Here is a 26,594-nt window from a genome sequence, read left to right as displayed (position 1 = left end):
TTCCATTCATTCTCATCACCACATTCCACAACAGAGAAAGTTTCACATTTTCATCAAACTCGTGCAACTCGTGGTCCCACGACTCAAATGCCATGGTTGATCAGTGATCACAGACAAATGCCCCGCCCCGCTCCGGCGACAGGTCCCACCTGGCACGCTTGCGACACGTTTTGCCGGGTCCGCATGAGCGGAGCCAAGATCCGGTCCTCCAAACGTCAGCCACATATCGGCGATGCGGGACTGCATCTCACGATCCTGTGCCTCAAGCGGCAAATACGCCTTTGTGTGACGAACGACTTTTCACGTTGGAACCTGACTCACAGGTGCCGAGCCGGGCTTGTCTCTTGGACGTTGACACGAATCTACGATGTGTCAGTAGAGAGGAAGAAGGAACGGACATACCGTCTCGGAAGCTCTGCTCGCCACCGATGCAGCTCCTTGAAGTCGATGCGACTGCTCTATGAACCAGCGTGCCGTCCTTGGATGCGACGGACGCGCACTCGATGACATGAGAATTACCGTGCGATGAGTACTGCTCTTCTGTCGTTGTCGTGACAGCGACCACGCGTTTGAGTGAGATCGCGATGGAGGAGGACGCGACATGATCAAGGTACCCTTCGTTCTTTATTGCCATTAGAGCCTTGCACATCGCAGATGGCTGAACCCGATCGGACGGTTAGAGTTGGAGGACGTGCGAAAGAGACCATCGCCAAGCTGAAGCTTCAGATTGTTTCATCTTGGCTTTCTCGGACGGACTATCGAAGCAAGAGAGCAACGTCCCATTCACTACTCGTCGTGAAATTCTGTGATCTCTTGAAGCAAGCAGATCGAGCCGATGGGTATGCTGCACGCGCATACAACGGCATATCGGTCTTCGCAGGCCCGACAAACGCCGAGCGGAGCCCGTTCCTCGGACCCCTCAACGCAAGTGGTCAATCGAGATGGCGGACGCACTTCCGACTTAGCCTGAAGATCCTTTGCACTCTGATTACGAAGCGAAGAGTCTTCTCGACGGAGCAATGTAGATCTCGGTTGCGAGTGCGGCTCGACCTGCAGGGCAGCACACAGTAGGTCGCAATAAACAGTGAAAAGATCGTCACCCCCGAAAACCTCACCCACATTGTAATTCTTTCTAGGTACGGCCTTTTCTCGCGGTAAAAGCTGGAAGACGAAGCAACCAAATTGCAACTCGTACAATAGTGCAACTTTCGTAGCGGTCCGACTGCTTGTTGTTGCGTTATGTCGCTGCCGGTTCCTCACTTTGTGGGGCATTGCTAGCGTGGTTTTCACTGTTCATTGCGACCTACTGTGGCAGGTCGCTGGCGTTCTGCAGTCTAAGCGGCACGCACACACAAAAAATGACGTGACTGCCACGCACGCGGCAGAGTTCACTTCCCAAACCCTCCACGACAAGTCCCGGATCGGCAGATCGTGAGTGGCGTATCCTTATTGTTGACCAAAATGCAGGGTTCGAACGATGGTGAGAGAAAACGGCTTTTGAAATCATTCGATCCTCTCATCGACAGCGTCTGAAGTTTGGACGCTGTCATGTGTTCGAGACACCGAAGAAGAGGAGTGTTGTGCTGTTCGAACTTAGATGACTCGGCGAACTGCGCTGATCCATTGCAGATCTACGATGAAATCGGAAGAAGTGAAGATGGGGAGCGGACACGACTCCGGAACGGTGCTTGGTTGTTAGAGATACAGCGACCTCAAACTGCTACACTGTCCGTTACCTCCGCAGCTTCTGACCGACTTTGCCGCTGAGTCGGCGTCGATGCCATTGAAATCTGTGCAGCCGCTGCGATCCATCTCCGATCTGGTGCGCTGTCTCTTGTCTTTCTCCTCCGACAATGAACACAAGGCGGTCTACCTGGTGGCATCGAGCGATAGTGTCCACCCGCTGATACGGCATTGCGTCCTGCTCGTCGCAAACATGCTACCGAGCGACGCTGCGACGTCAGTGCGACGCCTTATCCTCGCTCACGCCGACATCGCTAGTCAGCTCCACGGGGTCAAGCCTTCGGTGTGCATAGCAAGCCTGCTTCTTCCGTCGTAGGCTCCAGTTCGTGTCTGCCAGAGTATTTCTGAAGATCAGTCCCGGATGGAAGATGGTCAGACAGATGCAAGCAATTATGATCATCGGCCTTGGATCTGTCAGCAAAGTCACACGTCGCAAAACTACTGAGCATGTTCGACTCACCCTTCGAGCACCATGAAAGCCGCCTCATCGTTGAAAAGCTCTCCATGGAAACCGGAACTGAGCTCGGCAACTCGGAATACACAACGGATAAAGATCGTAACAGTAGCCACTGCGAGACCTGAGAACTTGCATCAGCGTTTCACCTCGAGATAGACGGAAAGTCGTCGCACCAACGAGAAACATCGTCCACAACTTCGTGTTGCGGAGAGACTTGAACCGTTCGTCGAGCTGGTCGGGATGTTTCCGTACACGCCAGGCAAATTCGGCGCCGAGAATTATGAACAGAAGAAGTGAGACGACTTGGGTGGAGAGACCGGCGATCTGTGTTCTCGTCAGCATGCGATGTTCCTACTTTTCAGACCATGATACGTACCATGATGTTGACACCGGTTTGACCATCAGCCGGGGTATCGCCCGTCGCCGCCAAAGCTCCGCCGGCAGCTTGGAGTACCAGTGATAAGAAGTCGCAGCTGATGAAGAGGATACTGTAGGCACGAGGCTGAACGCGAGAGATGCCTTCGCCATACACGACTACGATGCGGCCCAAGCAGAGGTAGATTGCTGCAGAGAGGAAAGCTGGTCCGATGGTAAGGCAGATGAGGTACCTATCAACGTCAGTGCACATTCAAGAGCTTCAATTGGAGTACGGAGAACCCACAACAAGAAGGGATCGAACGGGAACGGGTTGAAATGCAATTGCACCCTTCCCACATATCCGATGATCTCGAGGACGATGCCACCGACCATGCCGACAAAGTATCCCTACACCTTCACATCAGCGTCCTCCAGCAGCGGGCATGAATTCGCCAAGGCCCACCCATGTCTTGTACCGGATGCCAAAGTACAATTGCGGGACCAGGATCACAGCGAAGATCGTGAGATAGGCAACATTGCCAGCCAAATCCGGAATGTATGTGAAATTTGCTTCGCTCATGGGACAGGTGCCGATCTTGCAGTCGTCGAACGGATGTTCCATACCATTAGACATGCTTGAGGAATCGCGAAATGGGTTCGGCGAGTAGTAAGGAGGTTTGCTGTGCAATGGTGCATCCAAGTCGTCGGTTCGTATGAAGGGCAATCGGGAGGTGAACTAGACGCAATCGGAAGATGCAGGAGAGTCGTCTTGAGCGTTAAAAGCATCTTCAGACTTTCTAGGCACCGGTATATAGGCACATCAAAGTGCTCATATCAGTACGGACTTGATCGCTTACTCCGTCCGCTTTTGCCAAGACACGGACGGAGTAGATGGGCTTGAGCCATTCTTGACGCTCCTTCGTGAGTATCTCATTGGATCTCGCAGATCTCAAGAAAGGCACATTCGGGGAGCGGCTGCAGGTTTCGGTTGACAGCGGCCGGTCAAAAGCTTCGTTGTGCTTGAGGCGCAGTAAGAGAACAGGACGCGGTCGCTTCCTTCAAATCCTTCAATTCTGGAGCCTGATATGCGCTGCGAATCCTTCCCGCTGGTTGCGTTCACTAAAGCCGTCCATACGCAGCTCGTGATATCCAGAAATTCGAGACGCTGGACGCGAGCGGATTCAGACGGTTCGCAATCTTGTTCAGACCATCTTTCGCACATTGTGATATGGATCTCCTCCGCGTGCTATGATGGCCTAGACATAGTACCGAGAGACAAAGAGTGGTGTCTCGAGTCAGCGATAGGCATCTCTGTTGTTGAAGTTTGTTTGTATGTTTCGCATTCACGTGCCCTCTGCATCAAATGGAAAGGTTTGTCCGAAGTTCTCCATGTCCATGAGATCATCCGGCAGCCAGTCGAACAAATCTCCTTCGCGCCAGGCAATATCCATGGGCAGGACCGGCGAGTCCTGAGGCAGCGCCTGGCCTGGATTCCATGCGCGCTGTGCGCCACTAGATGCAAGCGGGAGTTGCTGCCTAGCACTGCCGTTCCAGGCGGCCGCATCGGCCGTGTCAGAAACGGTTTGCATCGATTCTCGCTGGACACGCTCCTGCTGCGCCTGAAACCATGCTTGGATCCGCTGTACGCGCTGCCGATAATGGTAGAAGACATCTCTCTCGCCATCGTCATCGGCAGTCGATGTACTGAGCGACTCCAAGCGGCGGATGGTGTCTTTGAGACCGTCTGATATGCCTAGAAAGCGCCGCAGATGGTGCGTTTCTTGGCGAATGACTTTCTGGCTCGACAATGCAGCTAGTCTAGCTGCACACGTCGTCACAAACCCCAATTGTATCCACTGATAATCACATGAAGGTCAGCGCACTCACGGGAAAGATTCAGATCAAGAGGCGAGCCTGGAGCTACCGTTTCATGGCTGCATCACTAGGATATGCGTACCTCAGAGTTGTTGAAAGATTTTTCGTGCCCAAGTGGTAGCGATAGGAAGCACGAGAGCGACGATTTCGCGGCGATGAGCCCTGTACTGAGTGCGTCCAGTCGCCACTGAGGCCATCTCTCGTCCGTTGGCAGGAGGTTCAGCGCAGCATCAGTACAAACATTCGTATGGCAGGCGTGTACGATCCCAGTGTGAAGGTGCATTGTCAACATGGCACTCTCCGCCAAAGGGAAAAGGAGAGCACCTTTGATCGTCTCGAGACACAGAATGAGTTGAGTAAGGTGAGTGGACTTGAGAACCTCGCGCTCGTCGTGGTCGGATGCGTCGGCTTGTTCCATCGTGTGTTGGATTTGGACGATTGGCAGAATGTACTTGTCCTGTCAACTATCAATCGCTGTCACGCTAGTTCCGGCTGTACCTCATGTTGACACTTGCCGTCAAGTACTGTTTCTGGTGGTCCAGAGATCTGCAACAATCTTCAATGTGCTGTGTCCCTTGAAGAAAAGTTACGTCAGCTGCCAGACCTTGAGTGTGCGGTAATGAGGCCATGCTTACAGGGAAATGTGCAAGTCTTCTGTAGCACTGTCGAAACAGTGGAGCAGAGATAGTAGCAGCCAACTACAGCCCTTTGCTCGTCAAGTTCGAGGTATCCCTTTGGCTGGGTGGTGTCAGTCGGATTCAGACGAGTTTTCCATGGTCGAGATTGAGGCTTTCGATCAAAGCGTAAGTCGACGACAATCCCGATAGCCAGCTGAAGGTATTGGGTGTAGCTCCGTGGTCGGGGATGATATTGACACCACGCAATGTGAATCAGAAGACCTTGAAGCGTCTCGAGAGAGATGGCGTTGCGGTATATCATCCTACCGGCAATGCAATGCTGAACTTGCCGGCCAAGACGACGCTGGAGGACCACGTCATCGTATGAGGCCGCAGCGATGATACATAGCAAGAGGAAAGGTCTTGTGTCCTGGAGTATCTCAAGTGAGACTTCGGAAGCTACAACGACAAATGGGAAATGCGGTGTGAGTGTAGTTTTGAAGCGCTGTAACAAGGTTCTGGCAGCTTCTGTCGATAGCAGGCCCATAGCGACGGCATCAGACTCCGTCGAAGGCGTCAGTGAGAGTAATTGACCAGCGCCAGCCGGAGTCTCTATCGGGTCTGGGACAAGCGGTGTGCTTGGCTGCCTCCTTGCAGACGAAGCGTTATCGGGGCTGGGGCCATTGCTGTCAACATTCTTGTTCTGAGCGCCGATGTCAGCCAGCATTATGTTGATGTACACGTGGACTGACGAACTTCAATTGAGCTTGTACTTCCAAGCAGCTGCTGGATATGAGACTCAAGGGCTTCAATACGCCTGCCTTTTGTCAACTATGGCGCCCATCGTCAAACACTTGAATACGTACAGGTCTCGTTGGGAGTTGTTTGGACGCCGGCGAGCAGGCTTGGAGCTACATGGCTTCTTGAGTCGCGCACAGCTTCTTGAGTGTTAGATCCGTGTCCATTCAACAGCTTTGCTCAGATTTACCGTGTGCATGAGCCACTTTCAGAAGATCGATCACATCTGATTTTCGCCCGATGGCAATTGAGGCAGGTACGCAGAAGCACAGGCGGCGATGCAGACTTCGCATCTTTTCTCCGTGAACCTTGGATGCTAGCCATACCGTACAACAATAATGGTCGACGGAGCTGTAATATGCCCGGTCATTGTTGTAATGGATTGAAAGGCGACGGAAACGATTCGGGATGGCTTATGCTGAGCATGAAGATCCCGTGTCGGAAAGCGCGAACAAGACACGTACAATGCTCGCGTCCAGGCCAGGGTATTGACAAGTAGCACAATGTATCATCGACAAGTCAGCTTCAGTCGAGAGACGGGAATGGACTGACTAAGCACAATAGCGGCGGACAGTTCCGTACCGCCTAGCAATGCCCTTTAACCGACGTCGCTCCAAGATTCTTCGTCCAAAACTACAAGTTCAAAAATTTCAAGCTCGTTCTATTGGATACAAGTCTCGACCCGAACATGGACCAATACAAAGCATCGATAGACAGCGTCGACAGCGCTCTGGCACGCCTGAACCAGACCCTGCAATCGTATAGTCTGTTCGCTTCCAAGACCAAGAGCAACGCAAATGAGGAACCTCCAAAAGCAGAATCCCAGACGCCTGCTGCAGCTGAGCCACAGGATGGGAGTCCTATTGCAGGAGGCGCCAGGCGAGAGTTTTCAGATCCAAGCGAAGATGTGCATGCTCGGAGTGAGATCCGCAAGCAGGTCCTGGGCCTTCGATCCAGCATCAGTTATCCAGAGGTGTGTACAAAATTCAACTAAAGCGATATGCTTGGCTGCATGCTGTTGTCCAGCGCCTCCCGTGGCTGACACTTAATAGACCATGAACCCTGCTATTACGAAAGACGTCCGATTGCGAAGACTCGAGGCTGCTCATGTGCACGTCAAGGTCGATCCTTACAATCTCCCTTTATATGTCTGCATCGCTCAGGAGTATCTTGGCCTTGGATACCCCGACCTGGCAGCCGGTGCTTGCTATAAAGCGATCTTACTTTCGGATGCGTTGGACGACGAGGCCGACGAGTATCATGAAGCTGCTTCAGACTCCTTGAAGCTGGTCATCCAGCAGCAACCACTTGAGGAGCGTATTCGTATCATCAAGGAGGCCATGAACGCTGAAGATGGTGAAACGGCTACTCCTGACAGCGACACGGCTCTTGACATCGAGCTGACGCTGTGGCTGAGAGAACATTACCGGCTGATCATGTAAGCCATTTGTGTTGCTGGTCCGTCATTCAATCATCGCTGACCTGGAATAGGTACCGCATTCTGACCAGAAGTCTTCTGCTGTGTGAATGCTATAGGTCAGCGCACATCTATCTTTGTCAGGGCATCCAAATGTTCCTCGACGACGATGAGCTTGCGGACATATTTGGAGATCTCTTCTTAAAAATTCGGAATATGCCGGGGATGCCCGAGAATCATCACGAACGACCCTGGGAATTTTCGGACAACGGCTGGGTGCGAAGAGAGCACTATCCTTGGAACATCTACGAGCCCGACCGGCTGAACCGCCTTGACAATCTGAATGAGATGATGGAGGATGTCTCAGACAAGTTGGAAGTACGGGCGGTAGCTCTGCCCGTCCTCAATGGCGACCCGCGAGAGGTCGTCACTCAGCTTGGTGTCTTTGCCAAGGAAGATATCGAACCAGGCGAGGTCATTCTCAACGAAACGTCCATGCTCACCGCCAACAACCGACTCCAAGACGCACTGTGTGACGCTTGCAGCGGCGACATCCCTCCACTGGACAGTCCGGACGCTGCCAAAGTTGTGGTCTGCTCCGATTGCGAAGTCGTGTTCTGCAGCCAGTGGTGCTGGGAAGCGGCGGTCGACACATACCACGACGCTCTTTGCGGCAAAGACGTCGAGGCCATCGCGAAAGACGTCCCCCCTGCAGAAGCTGCAGACTCGCTCTATGCCCTGCTGCTTCTGCGTGCTCTTGCCATGTCAGAGACCGTAGAGTGGCATCCACTTGACCTACCTGAGGTGCGCTTCATCTGGGGAGATCTGAGCCCGGAGGCCAGCGACAAGCTGCCATACAAGGACTTCCTCAGTCCCGACTCTTGTCTTGTGCCACGACGATTGCCGTTCTCTTTCCAGTACAACATTCGGCTTCCATTCCACATGCTGGAAAAGATGGACATCGACATCTTCGCCAATCCACAATACGACGTGTGGGTTTTCAACACTTTGTATGCCAAGTTCCGAGGAACCGCATCAGCCAGACTATCGGGCACTGGAGGAACGGCAATACGTGGTCCCGAGGTCAGCGCCGTGCACCCAATGTGGTGTCTCGCCAACCACAGCTGTGACCCGAATGTCCGTTGGGAGTGGGGTGGAAGCATCAAATTCTGGTCGACTGACGAGAGGGTTCCTTGGACTGGCCGGGACGGGAAGAAAGTCGTGAAGTCACGGGCCGGCATAAAGAAGGGTGAGGAGGTGTTGAATCACTATTGTGATATTGAGCTGTCGGTCAAGGATCGAAGGGAGTGGGCTTCGGGTGCCCTCGGAGGAGACTGCATGTGTGATCGGTGCGTGTGGGAAGCGGCTGAGGAAGAGCAGGCGAACGGAAAGGCGAAGTAGTAGGTGTGGTTAGTTAGCCCAAATGTCATGATCGATAGCATGATTTTCCGTATATCTGGTAGTTTGGCGTCAAGTAGTGATTGATGAGGTCAAAGCAAGGTGATCCATGCACGAAACCAACCACGCCCGGCTCATATGGCCCCAATACGTAGAGTCATGGGTGCTCTTGAGGTATTCTGACAACCAACATCTATCGAAAAATCGAGACCGAGAGACCACGAAGTTGATTGAACACGCACCTCGTCGATCACGGAACTGTCCCGCTAAGCTGAGGTGGACCTCGAGCGTCGCTGAAGACATGGCCCACTTCAACCAGATCATCAACCCGTGGGACGCAATGGATGAGGGAAGCTCACCGTGGGACGGTACGAATAAACAGAAGCATTGTCGTGATACCGTACTGACCGCGTTTGCGTGCAACAGATGTCCCATCTCGCAGTCACTCCCACCACAGCCTTGTCAAGGCAGCAGAAGATGCGCAGGCCACGTCCGGTATGGAAACACCATTGTCGAGCCACGATTTGCAGCAGTGACTTACCACATATGAAGATCCGATGCCTGCCTCGCCCTCTCTCTCGCAATCGACTCCGAACATCGCCGCAGGCGTGAAGCCAGCTCCATCCAAATCCCGAACCCCACGCCGACATGTAGCCCTCGCGCAATCGACCACACTCGAGAGTCTGGATGACTCCATGGGACCGCTAGGTCCTCTAGGCCAAGAGCCTGTTGAAGAGCCAGTCGCGCCTACACCACCAGTGAAAGAGCTCGCGTCCCGCACAAGACAATCCGCCAGCAGCCGGCCAACCACTTCCGCGTCTGGCTCATCGCTGCGTGGCCCAGACTACGATGACGATGTGGCATCTTCGCTGTATGGTGGTCCGCGCATACCGCCGCCAGTACAGCCTACGGAGTTTGATGGTCGGGTCAGGCAGGCGCAACCTTCAGTCTCCGTGGAGCAGGCATCAAAGCCGACATTTTCAATAACAGTCGGCGATCCTCATACCGTGGGCAATGCGGCAACAAGTCACACAGTGTACAGTGTCATCACACGGACTTCCTCAAAGGCGTACATGAACTCCAGCTTCACCGTGACAAGACGATACCGGGACTTTCTCTGGCTATACGAACGAATGCACGACAACAATCCAGGTGTGGTGGTACCACCCCCACCAGAAAAGCAAGCGATGGGTCGCTTTGACAACAACTTCGTGGAGTCAAGAAGAATGGCATTGGAGCGTATGATAAACAAGATCGCGGCCCACCCTATACTGCAAAGCGACGGAGACCTCAAGATCTTCTTGGAGAGCGAGACATTCAACGTGGCCATCAAGCACTCAGGAAAGGATCCTCTTCTCGGCGGAAGCGAGTCGAAAGGCATCATGTCGAGCATTGGTCTTGGAAGTGTAGGATCAAGCAACAAGTTCGTCGAGCACGACGACTGGTTCCACGACCGACGGATCTACTTGGATGCGTTGGAGAACCAGCTCAAAGCGCTGCAGAAGAGCACAGACACAGTTGTTGCGCAGCGAAAAGGTCTTTCAGATGCATGCGGCGACTTCAGCATTTCTCTACACAACCTCGCAGCCGTCGAGCTCTCTCCTAGCTTATCCGGACCTCTCGAATCCCTCGGCGACCTCCAGCTGCGGATCCAAGAACTGTACCAGCGTCAAGCCATGCAAGACATTCTCACCCTCGGCATCGTGATCGACGAATACATCCGGCTCATCGGCTCCGTCAAGAAGTCCTTCGAGCAGCGACAGAAAGCCTACCACTCCTGGCACTCGGCGGAGTCAAAACTTCAAGAGATCAAGAAACAGCAAGACAAACTCCTCAGAGCCGGGCGCTCGCAGCAAGATCGCATCGGCCAGATGCAAGCGGACGTCAACGATGCGGAGAGGAGAGTTCACGCCAGCCGCTTGCTGTTTGAGGACATGGGTCGATTGATGCGTACGGAATTGGATCGTTTCGAGCGGGAGAAAGTGGAAGACTTCAAGAGTGGAGTTGAGACGTTCCTGGAGAGTGCAATCGAGGCACAGAAAGAGGTACGTGGTGCAGAAGCTCGGAGATTACGCGCACGGAATACTGATGATTTTCATTTTCACAGCTCATCGAACTATGGGAAACCTACCTCCTCCAACTCGACAGCGACGAGGATGGCCCGCCACTCATGCCCGCCGGCGTGGTGGCCGATCCACAGCCAAAGTCTGATGCTCAGCTTCGTCGCGAAGCGGCAACTGCTCAGCTCGATGCAGAGCACGCCGAGAATGGCTCGCACGACGGGGATGAATCGCGGCTTTCTGGGACTACTGTGCATGAGAGCGAGGGCTTTGGAGCTGACAGCGAGCAGACGATGCAGGAGGCTCTGCGTAGTTCGCAGGAGATTGAGTCGTAGAGGCATTCTACTTGAATTGGTCGAACAGTTGAGATATGATTGCAGACGCAGGTCGGTGAATCACTAAATAGACGAGCCAAACGCCAGATACATGACAAAGAAGCACTCAAAAGTCACATCACAGGTACAGTAGTCATATTCACTCTAGCTCAACGCCTTTCTCGCCTGCGCACTAACCTGCCTCTGCTTCCTGACCGCCCGTTCCGTAGCAGCAGCTTCCTGTGCGGTCTTATTCTTCTCCATGCGCATCGCCGCGCGAATGACCTGCGTGTCCGCACGAGCTTGCGAAGGTAAAGTAGGCCATATTCCAGTGACGGAGGATGGAGCTTGAAGTCTGGACGTCGTTGCGACTTGCGGATAGGGCGTATCGGGCTTTAGGAGAATCGGGCTGGCTTCCGGCGTGGAGGCACAGGTCGATGGAGTGAAAAGTGCAGGTGAGAGGAGCGGCGATGTAGGTGGTGGAATAGGATCATGTCTGGTCAGTGTGGCGTCTGGTGTTAGGGTTGGCGTGGACGTAGATGAATCGATCTGGATCTTGATAGGTAGGTCCGGCGATGCAACACGTGCTAAGTCAGAATCGCTGCGCTTCAGAGGAGGTGGACTATTGATGTGGAGCGTAGGAGCACCGGGTACTGGCCAGTGAACGGTGCGACACGGCAGAGCATTGCCTGCGGGGGCGTCGTTTCTCTGACCGGCAGCGAATGGACCAATGTGAGATCGCACCGCGGCGATGTCTTGGTCCAGCCGTTGACGATTTGCGATACGTGATTCTGGAGAGAGGGCAGAGCCACTGCTGACCTCGTGAACAATGCTGACCGCGTCTGTGGTCAGAAGAGACTGTGATCGTTCGCGGACATCATCCCTCGTGGTAAGAAGCTCTGAATCAGTTGACTGAACATCCCCCCGAGCTCGAGCAATGCCTAAATTAAGTCCGCCTGCGGCCTCGTCGATCATGCTAAGGAGCTCGGGCATAGATTGCTGTCGACCATGACGTGTGTCGACGACCATTGCTCTATCGTTGCCCACGGGTGATGCTCCATCAACCTGCGAGTGGCTCGGATTGAGATTGGCGGCGGCAATGGCATTGGAGACCAAGATGAGCTCCTTGGAAAGCTTCTCCATCGCTTCAGCGTTGGGTGGTCCTTTTCGTGCGTTCATGATGACCCGTTCAAGCCTCCCGCCTCGTTCCAAGATCACGGCGTCGAGCCCGTCTCCAAGATCGGCAGCAGTGACAAGGTCGCCGGCATCGCTTCCCTCAGAAAGTCCTTGAGCGTGGAGGACAACAGGCTGCTCGCCAGGAATCCTTGTGACAGGAACGACTGGAGGCTTCGTGGCTGCTCGAGGCTGTGGTGTCGCAGAAATCTTGAACGGTGGCTGCACAACAACCGTCTCTTGCGGAATCGGCGCGGCAGTCGGCGGCTGCTGCTTGATCTTCTGTCGAATAGTGCTGATCGTCGCTTGAGAGATCTCGTTCTTCTGGATACCCAACTCAGTGATGCAGTCAGGGCAAGCATCGCTCTCAGACTTCGGCTGGATGTCTGCTGTCTTCGTCAATTTATGACCGGCTGTGAAACGCCACGGACTCGTCGCATCCATCTGACGACGAACAAGCAAGCCGGTAGGAATATACGCACCACTTCTGCCCTTCTCAAACATTTCCTTGGTGCCTTGGAACTCTGCTCTGCTCTGCCCCAATTTACGACCGTGTCTCACGCAATGTCCACGAGTTCCGTGGAGATGCATGAACGGGCTTGGTCGAATGCGTGACACTGCGAGTGCTTTGTCCTCGCTCCATCCTTCTCGAGATTTCTCTACAGCCAGCATGCCGGGCGAGGATGAAGCCACCGGGGTCTTCGGAGTTTTGATCTGCGGAATGGTACGCTGCGGAAGTGGTGAATGTATGATGGAATTCTGATCCGGGTCCGATTGGTACAATGGCGTTTCAGGTCTCAAAGGCGATCCATTGCGTTGTCTCCGGACGAATCTTTTGACATGCAACGGGAACACCAACGGAACATTCCCATCTCCACTCTTCCCAAGCAATTCAGGAGGTCCGTCTCCAGCTGTGCTCTTCCTTAATGTCTGCCTGGACTGAACTTGCTTCAACTCAAGATTACGCACGCGATCGGCGACCTTTACTGTGCTGGTGCGGATGGCAGGTCGTTGCGGTTTTGGCGGCTCGGCGTCGACACCGCCATCCAGATGGATCGCACTTTGGCCTTGATGCGTGTTCGCTTCTTCAGCGTGGTCGCTCTGGTACTGATGCTCGGAGTGTACGAAGCCACCTGCGACTCCCAATCGCGGCTGTCCGTACCACTGGGCTCGTAAGAGTGTTGCTCCTGTGGCTCGCTTTGGGGCAGGTCCTCCGAGAATCGACCCAATGATGCTGGATAGACCTTTCCGCGTTGCGATGCTTGGGCCACTTTGACTGTAGACGCCTTTGTCTTGATCGACGTTGTAGACGTACTGCACTCGGCGATTGGAGTCATTGATGGCCTCCGTGACGCCGGTCTGGACGGCGTAACTTGTGGTGCGGATGCAGGCTCCTCGTTCTTGCCTTTCGGACTGTGCCACAAGTTCTGTGACTGCAACGATTCGATGGTCACCTCCCGCGGAACCGGCTCCTCTTTTACTGTCGATTCGCGAGCAGCAGCACCCGTGAGCGACTGAGCCGACGCCGTCGAGCCATTCGTCGCCACAGTCGTGAGGGATAAACCCGACTCGCCCGAGCCATTTGTCCTTGTCGAGCGTGGTGTCCGACCGCGCCAAATGCTCTTGACCGACGATGCGATGCTCCGTGTCTCCCACCTGCTCGTCGTCGAGTTGACCGTAGAGTCTGTCGTCGCGTAAGTGGACCCGCTGCTCGCAGTAATGGACTTGGCGTCCGATGTCTTCTGGGAGAGGTTTGTTGCTGCTCGGCGAATGTTCGCACGCTGGAATGAAAATGTGTCAGTCTCATTACAGTACGGGCATTGTTGCATCGCTATCCGAACACACTGCTCTCTTCGTCCACTTCGGCATTGCAACGACCGATCTGCAACTCTTGTTCGCCAACGGACGAGTTGGCGGTTCGTTCGCTGGAGTCCGATTTGCACGGCTGGACCCAGAAGGGCATTTGGCGACACGTACAATGTCACTATCGGGTGTTGCGTATCATGTGTTTGAAGGAAATGACTCTAGCGATGGTGAGATGGCCACTGGCCAAAGAAGGAGGTCAATCCACACTCGAGGCGCGTGTGAAGAAATGTTAGCGATCAGGACGTGTCCTAGACTGAGGTGTCCGGCGAGATGGGACAATGTGCCAGGCGTGGCCAGTTGACAGCAGTCGCTGCTTGCCCCAGTTGATCGAGGCCGCGAGTGCCTTTTTGCTCTTCCTACTTCGTTGGCTGATTCTAAAACGTTCTTTCTTCAAACTTCTCGCATGCGCTCAGATGGTTTACAGAGAGGTATATACACGCGAATGGTCTACTTCAAAGATGCCTGAAGGCTCTCGAGAACCTGCAAAATCAATTCATTAGTACAACACAACACATCATTAAACCACTGCGCACTCACCTCGAGCTCGATCTTAGCCTCAGCAACGTCCTGCTCACTGCCACCTCCCTGGGCAATCTTCTGTGCCTCGGCGATCTGGTTCCTCACAGCCTGTTGCGAAGAAATGTCAATAGCTGTCCTCACCAAGCAAAATGCGTATCTCTCTACTCACGTCGGCGCTGAAGTCCTCGAGCGGGTATCCCTCCACAGCGTTGATGCTCAAGACAGAGCCTGGCTGCACGGTTGCGAAGCCACCAGACACTGCGATTCTGTGTTAGCATTGTGAGCTTGTCCATCCTCTGCTCTGCTCTTTGTCTCCCCATTCTTGCGATCCATATGTTTCATTCTGCCCTCCGGGATTCGTGAGACGTACAGAAAAACTGCTTGCTCCCACCATTCTCCTCAATCACCTCCACAAGACCGGGCTTCAGCTGCTCGATCGAAGGAACGTGGCTGGCGAGCACACCCATCTCTCCGGACTCGGCGGGGATGTTGACCTGGACGCTGTTTCAATCTCTTCATCAGTCTCACACTCTCTTTCGTACCTCCGTTGTCATTGCTCTTGAACGTACACATCCTGCGACTTGTAGACAGCCTATAACACACACGCTGGTCAGCACGGCATTCTCTCAACACTCGTCTCTGCCTCGGTTTTCTCCACTGGTCTTCCTCCTCCATCCCCTCCCATTCCCTCCCCAGTCCTCCACCCAACAAAGAAAACGCACCTGATGAGGCAGAGCCAGCGTCAACTGAATCTTATCCGACGCAACATCGGCATATCCGCGCCTGAGAGCCGGAGCCGCAACAGCGGCCTTGAAAGCGGTAGGGCGTGCGCGGAGGGCGCTTCGGGCGACACGAAGGGAGTTCATGGTGGATGTCGGGGCGTGTGGTGTGAAATGTTGGACGTTCAATGGCTCGCTGCTGTCTGTCTGGCGTTGGTGAGAGCTTTCTGAGGTTCCTGACGGGTGAACCCGGCGCCGAAGCCGAAAGTCACGTGTTGAGGATAGAGAGCAATGGAGCCGTGCCCTCTGGAAACAACACTCTCAATCACTGACACCTTACAGACGGAAGCTTTCAAACGTATGCAAAGTCATGATCATTATGTCGCTCCCACTCGCATCTATGTCGTTCGCCCAGCGTGCTGCCACTGGAGGCAACTCACACGCAATGCATCGCTGGAACATTCAAGCACTCCAAGAAACGCTCACTCGCCCTCCCACCCATCATCACTCGTAAAATCAGTCAACAACATCCCATCACTCAAACTCGACCCTTCCCCCTCCTCCCCTCGCAGCCTCCATCCTCCTCGCCCTCTCCGCCCTCCTCCTCCTCCGATTGTTATCGAAAGCACTAACGTCCGTCCCCGTACCCATATCCGTCCCCGCGCCCGGAGGACTGCCAAAGGCACCACTGCCCGCCGGTCCCGTCGCAGCAACCGGAGGATAACCCTGCATTGAACCCGACGGTGCCGACAAGACCGGCAGATTCAACTCCGGGCTCGGTCGATTGAGCGCTGAACTCGACATGCCGTGTGGTGGAGGCGGCGGGACATTAGTGATGGGCTGCTGATTTGAAGGACGCATGACGCTGCCACGACGGTATCGTCCCGTTCCAGCTAAGGCCTCTTCGCCGCCGGAGCTGAGACTGGAGCTCCGTCTGCTCTTGCGCTCTTTGCGTCTCGCTGCCCGCTCGGCGGCGGCTTCTTCTTCGTTCAGCCGGCGGAGGGTGACGTGGCGGCCGTCGGGGTGCATATTGACTTTTACCGCGACGGGAGGGCTGGCACCCGGTACAATGGAGCCGGTATTAGCCTGGGACATGGTAGCGGAGGTGTCGCTGTTTCGTCGACCACCGCCATGTCGTGGTGGTCTGGGTCGTGAGTCGTCTCTGTGGCTGTGCCGGGAAGGTGATTCGGAATGGGTGCGGTGGTGGCCGGCTGCGTAGCCTGCTGCTGCGCCTGTGGCGACGCCGGTCGCGAAGTCGTGGGTTGAGTTCTGGGTTGAGAATAGTCTCGACGGGTCCGGGTTGACTGCAGGTTGTGGCATTTGTAGTGAGCCGGGCGGTGGTGGTTGGTAGTCTGGCCGGACTGTATTCGGCGGTGGTCCAGGGGGTGGTGGGGGCAGGTCGAACATGACCGTGGTGTTTTGCGTCTGCGTCTGTGTCTGCTGTTGTTGCTGTGGCGGGTACGCTTGCTGAGGATACGGCGGTTGCGGATGAGGCTCAGCGGTTGGAGCGCTTCCAAAAGGCACCGCACCAGCCGCTGCCGGCAATGGAGGATGTGAGAGATCGGGTCTGAAGGACTGTCGTGACCCTTGAGCCATACTGCCAGGCTGATCGGGTCCACTCGGCCCAGTCATAACAGTGCCCGAGTTGCTGTGTCGTCTCCCACTCGCATCCTGAGGTCTAGGGTATCGATGTGAATGGCGACGATTGAACTGCTCCTCATGCGCCAGCTCTTCACGTCGAAGTCTTTCCTGCCTTTCGTCCTCGATGCGGTCTTTCCTCCGCCGATTCCAGTCTTTGAGCCCTGCTATTGCGCCCATGACGGCCATGCTTTCTTTGAGCCCCATGCCGTTGCCTGCGCTCTGCCCTTGCGGACGGCTCGCATAGCTGGCTTCCTCCGAAAACGAGTCCACGCTATGCTGCCTTCCGTGCGGTCGTCTTGTGGGCGTCACGGGAGTCACAGCAGCCATATTCGACTGATGCTGTCTTCTGGGATCATCCGGCGAAAACGGAGCTTGACCTGCTTCAACACGCGAGACATCCGTCTGACTGATAAAGTTGTGATCGCCCCCTGGGGGCGGTCTGTGGTAGCTGACATCCGAGTCCACATATCCTTCCTTCCGCCGCTTCTTGCTGCCGAAAAGACTCTTGACGCCCTGGAAAGCGGCGAGTCCTGCTCCAGCTCCGAGGATGCGATTCCGCCACGTGTGATCTGCTCGATCGTTGTGTTTCTCGTCAAAGACTTCGCTGTCGTCCCACGATTCGGAGGCAACAGGTCGATGACGATCGCCTCGGCTTGGAGGTCTCTGTCCAGAATATCCTCCCGCCGGCGGGGGTCTGCTCGAATTCCTCCTCGCAGGAGTTTGCGCCCTGCCGTACGGTGTTGGTGTCATCGTCGAATCTCCAGGTCCAAGAGTGCTTTCAGGACGATGGATGCGACTTCGACTATCACTCGACTCATCGTCTCTGTCTCCACGGCCCTTGTCCCGTCTGTTTTGAAACCACTTATACGCTCCAAACGCACCCGCGCCGGCCAGCAGCTTTTTGCCCCAGCTCGAGTGCTCTTCACTCCTTCCCCGCCGATCTCGCGTGACGTCCGTACGACTACCACTCAAGTAGCTTCCAGTATAGTCCGAGTAATAATCCGAACGATAATCAGAATGCGGTCCTGGTCCTCCCGCTCCTATCCGTGGTTTGTTCCGATACTCCAACGCCAAGTACGCAAAGATGAGGAATGCCACCCACAGGGTATACAGTATGAACAACACCTTCGGCGATCCATACAATGTCAACCCCAAAGCGACCTGCACGATCGCTAAAATCGCCAGCGACCTCCCGAAGATCCTATGCAAGTGCACTTTCAACGGTATCGTTGGGTGGGGTTTCGTCCTCTTCCTCTCCCGCCTCGACATCCACCATCCGAATATGAACTGCACCAGCACGAGGACGTAGATCGCCACTCCGATTCCATGATGCGGATTACTCAGACTCCGTTCGGGACCCACTGCGAACCATCCCAAAACCAACACCACCGTCGCCAGGAACACGGTCAAGATCTGGAGGTATACATGGAACTTGTACGCCCATCGACCGTGAGTATGCCAGTACCTCGCGATGAAGATGGCCGCCGGCACAACTCCGAGGAAGGTAATGGCTGCCACCACCGCGTGCCCGGTGATGAGGACGTGGTATTGTGGGAGGTCGCGGAAACGGTTGCCCATTCCATTGTATCGCATTGTCTCGAAGTTCAGTCCGACCAAGTTTGGCAACAAGAACGTGTTCCGTCCGCTGTCCCATGTTCCATCGCCAACTGTCAAGGTGTTGCTGTCGTAGGAGCTCGTGCCCGGAGCGGCAAGGCCGTTGGCCGACATCTTTGCCTTGTGATCGTTGGGCTTGCAACGGGTTTCTTGTTTTGTGGAGCGAGCGTTGCGCCCGCGAGCGGGTTCAATCGGTTGATGGTCGTGGCATGCGTGGTATCATATCGGTCGTAGTACTCGTGAAGAACCGGGATTATTGGTGTGTGCGAATGCAGTCGGGGCGCTGTTGACGAAGCGAGCGGTGAGGTTCGATTGGTGGGGTTGCTGCACTGTTGATCAGATGTTTCTCGTGAACGATGCTACGATATTGCTGCTGTAGTAAAGCGAGAGTCCTGTCAAGAATATGTCCAAGTCAACAAGTCGTTTTCCCTTGGAAACGAGAACAGTGATGAGCTAATGCGAGTCGTGGTAGGTTGTGGCGTAGACCTCGCAAGCTCTCTGCATCTCGTCAGCTTGTTCGCTTGCTTGCAGCTGTCCGGCCGGGGTGTTTTGGCCGTCATCGCTCCAGCAACGGCTCGAAAACGGCTTGCCGTTGCAGATATCTTCCGACGATGAGAACCTCATTTCTGTTGAAGTTCAAATGCCACATGTCTACAAGGTTGAAACGGTGTTGAACGTTCACTAACGACACTCCGAAAAGGTCCTCTTTTGCGAAGAAAGAGGTGAGGTCCAAAAGGCATCGACGGAAAGAGTTCCCGCATTCCAGCTTGCTCCTTCCCAGGCACGACCTCGACTTTGCTACCAGACTCGATATCGAGGAATTGTGATGGAGTAGTCTGATTACATTCAAATACTAGACTGTGTAGATAGTAAAGTTGAAGCTGTACAAAGTTGAGGTATAGAAGTACTGCCTTTCTCCACAGAGAACAGACCAAAGTAGAAAATCCAATTGCCCCAGAAGAAGGCAATGCGTGCCATGCAATGACTCAAAAGTGAAGAAGCTGCCCAATAATGCCCAAGAACGCCGTCGCTAAGAGTGAAACCCCAGACAATCTTTTTTCGATGGAGGAGGAAGACTTTCTCCATCTTCCTTGCTCCGTGCCAACCAAACCCGGATCAGCGCTTGATCCTGCCATCATGCTCTCTCCCTGCTCTCTGCAATGCATGAAGAGGTTCCGTCGACGCGCGATTATTCAAGGTGACCCCCTCGCAATCGCCAGATCAAGCCATCAACACGCCCAACACCGCCATCACACCCATCATCAAGCTCCACCGCACCTCGGACCCCCCACTCGCAGCACTCGTCGGCTGTACACTCGACTCAACAAAGTTGGGTCCGCACAGCATCTTCACCTGCTGCGAAGCGCCCACGTAGTTATCCTTCAGCACCTGTGTACTAGATACCGCCTTCGCGAAAATCGCCATCGTATCCTTCAAACACGTCGAGCACGCCGGTCGGGAACCTCCGGGAAGAGAAACGCCCAGCGGAAGGTAGTAGATGTAACTGCTTTCCGGATTTTCCGAGTCGGTGGCAGCGTTGGCGTAGCAGTAATTTGATCCTCCACCTGATGTCGAGGCGGAGCTGTCTGCGAGACATCCAGCTTTGTAAAGTGGTTGGTACGCGGTGAAGCCGCGAAGTGCTGTCAAGGCGAGTGGATTCTCCGTTTTCAAGTCTGGACCACATTTATCGGGTTGCTGGATTTGCGTCGCGAGCGAGGCCATCAGGTTCGAGCAGGTGGGGAAGTCGACTGAGCAGCTTGCGTCGAGGATCTGCGTGAGTTTGAGCAGAGAGCGGGAGGCCGTGAAGAAGCCATTGGAGGTTTGTAGAAGGAGGGATAGCGGGAGGCAAGACGTCAAGGTTTGGTCGGAGAGGAATGTGGTGAAGAAGTCCGGGCAGGTCGTGGATGTGAAGTTGTTGCCTAGCGAGGAGTCGAATGGTTTCGGGAGGGTGAATGTGCCGGTATCGGTGGCGGTCGCGAGGATGGATGAGCTGGAGGCAGTGCCAGTAGCTGATCCAGCACGAGTGGAAGTTGGTTGAATTAAGACGGAGGATAGGGAGGAGGATGGAGCGAAGTCGAACTGTCGGGCGACCAGTGGAATGTGCTGTGGAAGAGGTGGAGGCTCGCTTCGGTCGAAGAGGAGATCTCTGGAGAGAAGAGAGTCGCTCGTGCCGTATACGTTTGCTGCCGCTTCGACGCCGTGTCGTGAGAGGAAGAGAATACAGCACACGACGGCCAAGGTCCAGTTTTGCACCAACATGAAGACATTACGGTTGGGATGGGAGAAAGAGCGGCGGAGGGCGGGTCGTATTGAAGGAGCTCGCCGGCCATTGTTCCGGAGTCCGTCCTGGTGATGGTCGTGCCGCCATGGTTGTTGTGATGAGGGTTGTGGAAGAAGAGGTGTGTGTCGCACGACGGATGGCGGGGTGGTCGTGCGAGGTGAGCTGCAGGACGAGAATGAACGCCGACCGGTTGTCATCGCACCTGCTCCGGATGTTGTCTCCGTCGCATATTCCAAGTCGAATCCGACGTGAGGGTGTGCCAGTGTGTACCTTGCTTTCAACGGCTCGGTGCAGGACAACACGGAGGAGGAAGACCCGGAGACCGTGGTCGAACGAAGAAGATTCGATCGACTGATCACGTATGTCTTGCAAACAATTTGTCCGGCGAACCGCGACTCAGACACCCTGGTCGCTGTAGGCTCAATCCGTGTAGAGCTCTAGACCTTGCAGGCGTATTTCCTTGCACCACGATAGATCCGGACTGGGATGGGAGATGCGATGCTGGGATGCAGTAATATCGGCAATGGAGCAATGCTGGTCGATAGTGGTGTGGTCGTGCTAAACAGGTCAATGGTCGTATGGAGGAGAAGGGTGATGTCGCAGCAAGCAGGGAAGAAAAAGAAAGGTTATAATAAGAGAATCATGTCGACACGGAAACCTACACTTCTACTAGTATCGAACCGCTTTCCAATACCCTCTCTGCAGGTGAAGCAATAATTCCTCCGCCCCAAAAGCGGCCAAAAGGTGGCATCGGATGCAGGGCTTGGCGGGGCAGGGAAGGAACGCTCCGGCCGGACGCACTATTGGCAAGCCTGTGCCGTCGCTCTGGACTCCTGCACACGTCCGCGCGCTATTCCTTTTCATCCATGGCGCAGGGCGCAGGTTTGATGTGATGAGTCCTGTCTTGATGAGATGGGTGTGAGAACGTTCGCGTTTTTTGGTCTTGAAAGACGTGCACTGGATGAGACATGTTCATCAGGTGGACAGTAAGAAATGGCAATTCCTATATTGTCCTCACGATTGGACGAATCGCGGCGCCGGAAAGCACATCCAACTTCCACCGCCAATAATTCGATACGACCTTCCTTCGCGTGCGGCTGAGAGGTGGTCTGATGAGTGGAGAGTCTTGATAGAGGCGATACCTTAGAGCATGCGCGAGACCCTTTTCTCTCCCACACCATGAAAGTCCACATCCATTGAACCACTGCAACAACAACCTTTGGTCCATCCAGCCTTTGAGGTTGCTTAATCAATCAATTCGTGGAAATCGAATTGCAACCAATCACGCCGAGATGTCGTGCTTCACTCCGCGTGAAGATGCCGATATCCACGAAGTTGGCGCCCTGCACATATCTGAGCAAAAAAGGCATGATCCTGGCTCGTTCGCATGAGCATGATTTTACGACCCCTGCAAGATGCTGGTCTCTCATCTCCAGAATTCTTCGACCAGCAACAATGAGCGTGAACGAGAGGAGAACCTTGCCGGCGCTTTCACGGCAATGACTACTAGTATGCTCGACAGCACGCAGTCACGCACGACACAATAATGTCCTCAAGTTACTCGATTCATCAGCTGCATTTGAAAGGGGCGGTGTCCTAAAAGTCCTGAGAAGCTGACTCCACCTTGCGTGCACGCTCTCCCGTCTCTCTCATCAGTTGTGCAACGTTCCATCCAGGATCCATGCCATCCACAAACTTCGGAGCAAACATCTTCAACATCGCCTCCATCCGATCGATGAAGCATGTCCAAAGAGACTACAAACTTCAACAACGGCCAGAAACAGGGCGACCAACCCACCGCCGTTCAACCCGCTTCCGCCCTCTCCGACGCCCAGTTTTAGTCACGCCACGACCACGCCACGCCCAAAGCCTGAACCAGACAAATCATAATTTCGGCTTCTCACTTCCTTGAGATCCAAGCGTCTACACCAGTGCCCAGTGCCCAGTGCCCACTCCACAAGGCATCACATCTCAGTCATCATCAGTCTGCTCACATCGCTTCATCCTTCCCTACCGCACGAAGTCGCAATGGGGTATTGTTCTTGAAGATCATTGCCACGTTGTCTGCATTCTGCAGGTACAGAGGTATCTCACCTGAGTCACCTCAATGCAGTACCGCTGGCTCTCGAGTCTCGACCCGAACGGTCGACCTCACGCGAAAACCTACCCTATCTGCTGGTCGCTCGGTCGTGCGCGCGCGCGTGCGTGTACATGTCCGGTCCGGTACGGTACTGAACTGTCGCTATGCATAGTCAGGTACCATCTCGACCTCTCGATCGCTCTCTGTCTCGCGGGAGAAAGCGGTGGAGAATTCGCCACGCGAGTTGAACCACGGTCATGAACATGCGTCAAGTACCTGGCAGAGCTGCTGGGAATTTTTGAGAGCATGTAGGGACTTCATGTGTACCGCAGATACCTTACCCTCATCACTCGCCAACTCAGCCCAACTGTAGGAGAGCACTGTTGTGAGACGGTGAGACAAGACTGGACTGCACGATCAGGTACCATCTCGATCACTCTCGACCTCTCCCTTCCCGCTGCACACTGCTAAGCCGTGGAATCTATGCCACGCGAGTCTCGACCAAAGACCATGATCGTGCGTCAAGTACCTGACAAGCACTGGAAACTTTGAAGCGAGGTAACAAAAGGAACGTGCAGGATGCCGAGTCTGATATCGAACCACGCCTCGCCCTCGTTCGCTCGTCCAAACGGCATTAACCTCAACGGGACTGCATAGCGTTGTCAGTAGCGTTTGAAGCCAATGCGTAGTGAACGTCAAACGTGCCGTCGTTGAGCAACGGCTTCGAACGTTGAAGTCCTTGAACCACGCACGGCATGGCATCGCATCTCACCTTGCGATCACTCGAAGACATGAAGACAGTGGATGAAGGGGAAACACAGACACCTCTCTCATATTAACAACATTCATGATTTGTTTGTCCAGAATTTGCTAAAAGCTAAGAGTACAATGCACGTCTCACGCTTCCCCATATCCGTCATCAGTCACAAAAACGCCTGCTTTGTGGATCCTTGAAACCCAGCACACTTCATGCGCGTTGAAAGCCGTGAACACATAACACAAAAAGAGCTCAACTTTTCCTTGCTACTCCATCCTCATGACAGGGCAGCAATTTAGTCGACCTCCTCCATGGCGCTCTCGCCAGCCGCCTCAGCGGGTGCGGCGTCGGGCGCAGCAGCCTCCGCCTCGGTCTCGACGTCCTCGTCAACGTTGAGGCCAAGGGAGACGAGCTTGTGGATGCGCTCGGCGTAGTCGGCGGGCTCCTCGATGGTGAACCCAGAGACGAGCAGGGAGGTCTCGTAGAGGAGGGTGGTGATGCTCTTGACAGTGCGGTCCGTCTCCCCATCAGCCTCGACCTTCTTCTTCAACTCCTTGATGATCGGGCTCTTGGGCGAGATCTCAAACGTCTTCTTGCTGGACATGTAGCTGGACATGGAGGTGTCGCGGAGGGCCTGGGCCTTCATGATACGCTCCATGTTGGCGGACCAGCCGAATTGACCGGTGCGGATGGCGCAAGGGGAGCCGACGAGCTTGTGGGAGACGACGACCTTCTCGACCTTGTCGCCGAGGACGTTCTTGAGCGACTTGGCGAGGGATTCGAATTCCTTCTCCTCGGCCTCGCGAGCCTTCTTCTCGTCCTCGGTCTCCTCGAGCTCAAAGTCCTTGGTGATGTCGACGAGCTTCTTGCCCTCAAACTCCTTGAGCTGGGTGAAGGCGTACTCATCGATGGGGTCGGTGAGGAAGAGGACCTCGAAGCCCTTGTTCTTGAGGGCGTCAAGGAATGGCGACTTCTCGACGGCCTTGTCGGACTCGCCGGTGATGTAGTACATTTGCTTCTGGTGCTCGGGCATGCGAGTGATGTAGTCCTGGAGGGAGGTGGCCTCGTCGGAAGACTTGGTCGACTTGAAGCGGAGAAGCTTGGCGAGTGCCGGGCGGTTCTGAGCATCCTCGTGGATACCGAGCTTGATGTTCTTGCCGAAAGCGGTGTAGAACTTGTCAAAGTTCTCCTTGTCCTCGGCAATCTCCTGGAAGAGCTCGAGAGTCTTCTTGACAATGTTCTTCTTGATCACCTTCATGATCTTGTTCTGCTGGAGGGTCTCACGGGAGAGGTTGAGTGGGAGATCCTCAGAGTCGACGACACCCTTGACGAACGACAACCACTCGGGAATGAGGTCGGTGGCATCGTCGGTGATGAAGACGCGGCGCACGTAGAGCTTGATGTTGTTCTTGGTCTTCTTGGTCTCAAACAGATCGAACGGTGCGCGCTTGGGCACGAAGAGGATGGCGCGGAACTCGAGCTGACCCTCCACGGAGAAGTGCTTCACCGCGAGGTGGTCTTCCCAGTCGTTGGAGAGCGACTTGTAGAACGAGCCGTACTCCTCGCTTGAGATGTCTGCTGGGTTGCGTGTCCAAATCGGCTTCACCTTGTTGAGCTCCTCCTCCTCGACTTTGCTCTCCTTGACCTTCTTGGTCTTGGGCTTCTTCTCTTCCTCGTCATCGTCGACCTCCTCGACCTTGGGCTTGTTGTCCTCATCATCCTTCTTCTCCTCGGCGTCCTCATCAGGCACCTCGGTCTCGGTCTCCTTCGTCACGTGGAGGTAGATGGGGTATGAGATGAACTCGGAGTGCTTCTTGACAACCTCCTTGACCTTGGCCTCCTTGAGGTAGTCGGTCTGCTCGTCCTTGAGGTGGAGGATGATCTTGGTGCCGCGACCGAGCTGCTCGCCCTCGGTATCTTGTGCGATGGTGAAGGTGCCGCCGGCAGACGACTCCCAGATGTACTGCTCGTCATCGTTGTGCTTGGAAACGACAGTCACGCGGTCGGCGACCAGGTATGCGGAGTAGAAACCAACACCAAACTGACCGATCATGGAAATGTCAGCGCCGGCGGTCAGCGCCTCCATGAACTGCTTCGTGCCGGAGCGGGCGATGGTTCCGAGGTTGTTGACGAGATCAGCCTTGGTCATGCCAATGCCGGTGTCGCGGAGAGTGAGGGTCTTGTTGGCCTCATCGGGGATGATGTCGATGCGGAGGTCTTTTGCAGAGTCGAGCTTGCTGGGGTCGCTGAGCGCCTCGTAGCGGATCTTGTCTAGCGCATCGGAGGAGTTGGAGATGAGTTCTCGCAGGAAGATCTCCTTGTTGGAGTAGACGGTGTTGATGATCAGCGACAGCAGCTGAGAGATCTCAGCCTGGAACTCGAAGGTCTCGCCCGACATGATGGCGGTGTGTGGGTGGAGGTGATGGATTGAGGTGTGCGTTGATGGCGGTGATGCTTCTCTGAAGATGTTTGTCAGTAGGCAAGCTCTTGTGGAAGTGAAGATTTGCTCGGCCTTGATTGCTCCAGCAACAGGTGGCTGGCTGTGGAGGATACTGACAGTGTGTGTGAAGTCTTCCGGTGGTGATGATGTGAGTGACCAGCAGGATGATGTTGCGGTCGGGTATCTGATGAGATGCGATGTGCGAGTGTGGATGTTTGTCTTTGGTTGATGCAGCAGGAGATTGGGCCGGTCGTGCCTGCCTTCCTTAAGATCTTTTTGGCGAGCTTCTAGCATCTTCGCCGCTGACCGTTCGGGTTAGCGTCGGCTGGAGCATCAATGGCCCGAGCTTGAGCTTGGTGCAAGCCTGAGGCATCAATCATGTGAAGATGAAGATAGACAGAATGGAGGCAAGTGTTTGACATCTTATACACATATATACAACCCCAAATTTTGGAGTCGAGACCTCCC

General features: G+C 54.7%; 8 protein-coding genes across 8 annotated transcripts; 2 read left to right on the top strand and 6 right to left on the bottom strand.

Moving 5' to 3' along the window:
* Window positions 1–1,931: 1,931 nt before the first annotated feature.
* On the bottom strand, window positions 1,932–3,452 carry MYCGRDRAFT_104206 (uncharacterized protein; the record flags this gene model as incomplete). The annotated part of the gene is made up of 6 exons (XM_003853001.1): window positions 1,932–2,147; window positions 2,204–2,321; window positions 2,374–2,524; window positions 2,577–2,808; window positions 2,862–2,965; window positions 3,021–3,452. 6 exons carry the CDS (start codon window positions 3,189–3,191, stop codon window positions 1,961–1,963), a joined length of 963 nt encoding a protein of 320 aa, XP_003853049.1.
* Window positions 3,453–3,900: 448 nt separating this feature from the next.
* On the bottom strand, window positions 3,901–5,776 carry MYCGRDRAFT_92654 (uncharacterized protein; the record flags this gene model as incomplete). The annotated part of the gene is made up of 4 exons (XM_003853000.1): window positions 3,901–4,413; window positions 4,515–4,889; window positions 5,068–5,094; window positions 5,513–5,776. The coding sequence occupies 4 exons, from the start codon at window positions 5,774–5,776 to the stop codon at window positions 3,901–3,903; spliced, it is 1,179 nt and encodes a 392-aa protein (XP_003853048.1).
* A 1,126-nt stretch (window positions 5,777–6,902) lies between these two features.
* On the top strand, window positions 6,903–8,665 carry MYCGRDRAFT_71278 (uncharacterized protein; the record flags this gene model as incomplete). Its single annotated transcript, XM_003853318.1, has 2 exons — window positions 6,903–7,285; window positions 7,339–8,665. 2 exons carry the CDS (start codon window positions 6,903–6,905, stop codon window positions 8,663–8,665), a joined length of 1,710 nt encoding a protein of 569 aa, XP_003853366.1.
* Window positions 8,666–8,986: 321 nt separating this feature from the next.
* MgVPS5 (Vacuolar protein sorting-associated protein Vps5) lies at window positions 8,987–11,172 on the top strand (the record flags this gene model as incomplete). The annotated part of the gene is made up of 4 exons (XM_003853319.1): window positions 8,987–9,030; window positions 9,089–9,157; window positions 9,215–10,707; window positions 10,770–11,172. 4 exons carry the CDS (start codon window positions 9,003–9,005, stop codon window positions 11,055–11,057), a joined length of 1,878 nt encoding a protein of 625 aa, XP_003853367.1.
* Window positions 11,173–11,526: 354 nt separating this feature from the next.
* On the bottom strand, window positions 11,527–14,172 carry MYCGRDRAFT_92652 (uncharacterized protein; the record flags this gene model as incomplete). The annotated part of the gene is made up of 3 exons (XM_003852999.1): window positions 11,527–11,585; window positions 11,750–13,990; window positions 14,055–14,172. The coding sequence occupies 3 exons, from the start codon at window positions 14,170–14,172 to the stop codon at window positions 11,527–11,529; spliced, it is 2,418 nt and encodes an 805-aa protein (XP_003853047.1).
* A 287-nt stretch (window positions 14,173–14,459) lies between these two features.
* Window positions 14,460–15,484, bottom strand: MYCGRDRAFT_104198 (uncharacterized protein; the record flags this gene model as incomplete). The annotated part of the gene is made up of 6 exons (XM_003852998.1): window positions 14,460–14,555; window positions 14,613–14,702; window positions 14,764–14,852; window positions 14,965–15,095; window positions 15,164–15,186; window positions 15,317–15,484. 6 exons carry the CDS (start codon window positions 15,458–15,460, stop codon window positions 14,523–14,525), a joined length of 510 nt encoding a protein of 169 aa, XP_003853046.1.
* A 4,374-nt stretch (window positions 15,485–19,858) lies between these two features.
* MYCGRDRAFT_25547 (uncharacterized protein) lies at window positions 19,859–20,527 on the bottom strand (the record flags this gene model as incomplete). Its single annotated transcript, XM_003852997.1, has 1 exon — window positions 19,859–20,527. A coding segment is annotated over one exon (669 nt), but the record flags the coding sequence as incomplete, so codon positions are not given.
* A 3,233-nt stretch (window positions 20,528–23,760) lies between these two features.
* On the bottom strand, window positions 23,761–26,351 carry MYCGRDRAFT_99959 (Hsp90 family chaperone HSP82; the record flags this gene model as incomplete). The annotated part of the gene is made up of 2 exons (XM_003852996.1): window positions 23,761–26,145; window positions 26,244–26,351. One exon carries the CDS (start codon window positions 26,082–26,084, stop codon window positions 23,982–23,984), a length of 2,103 nt encoding a protein of 700 aa, XP_003853044.1.
* Window positions 26,352–26,594: the final 243 nt, after the last annotated feature.

The sequence above is a fragment of the Zymoseptoria tritici genome, chromosome 4, assembly GCF_000219625.1.
Source record: "Zymoseptoria tritici IPO323 chromosome 4, whole genome shotgun sequence".
Classification (NCBI taxonomy): Eukaryota; Fungi; Ascomycota; class Dothideomycetes; order Mycosphaerellales; family Mycosphaerellaceae; genus Zymoseptoria; species Zymoseptoria tritici.
Note: the sequence above shows the minus strand (reverse complement) of the source record. Positions and strands in the feature narration are given on the sequence as shown.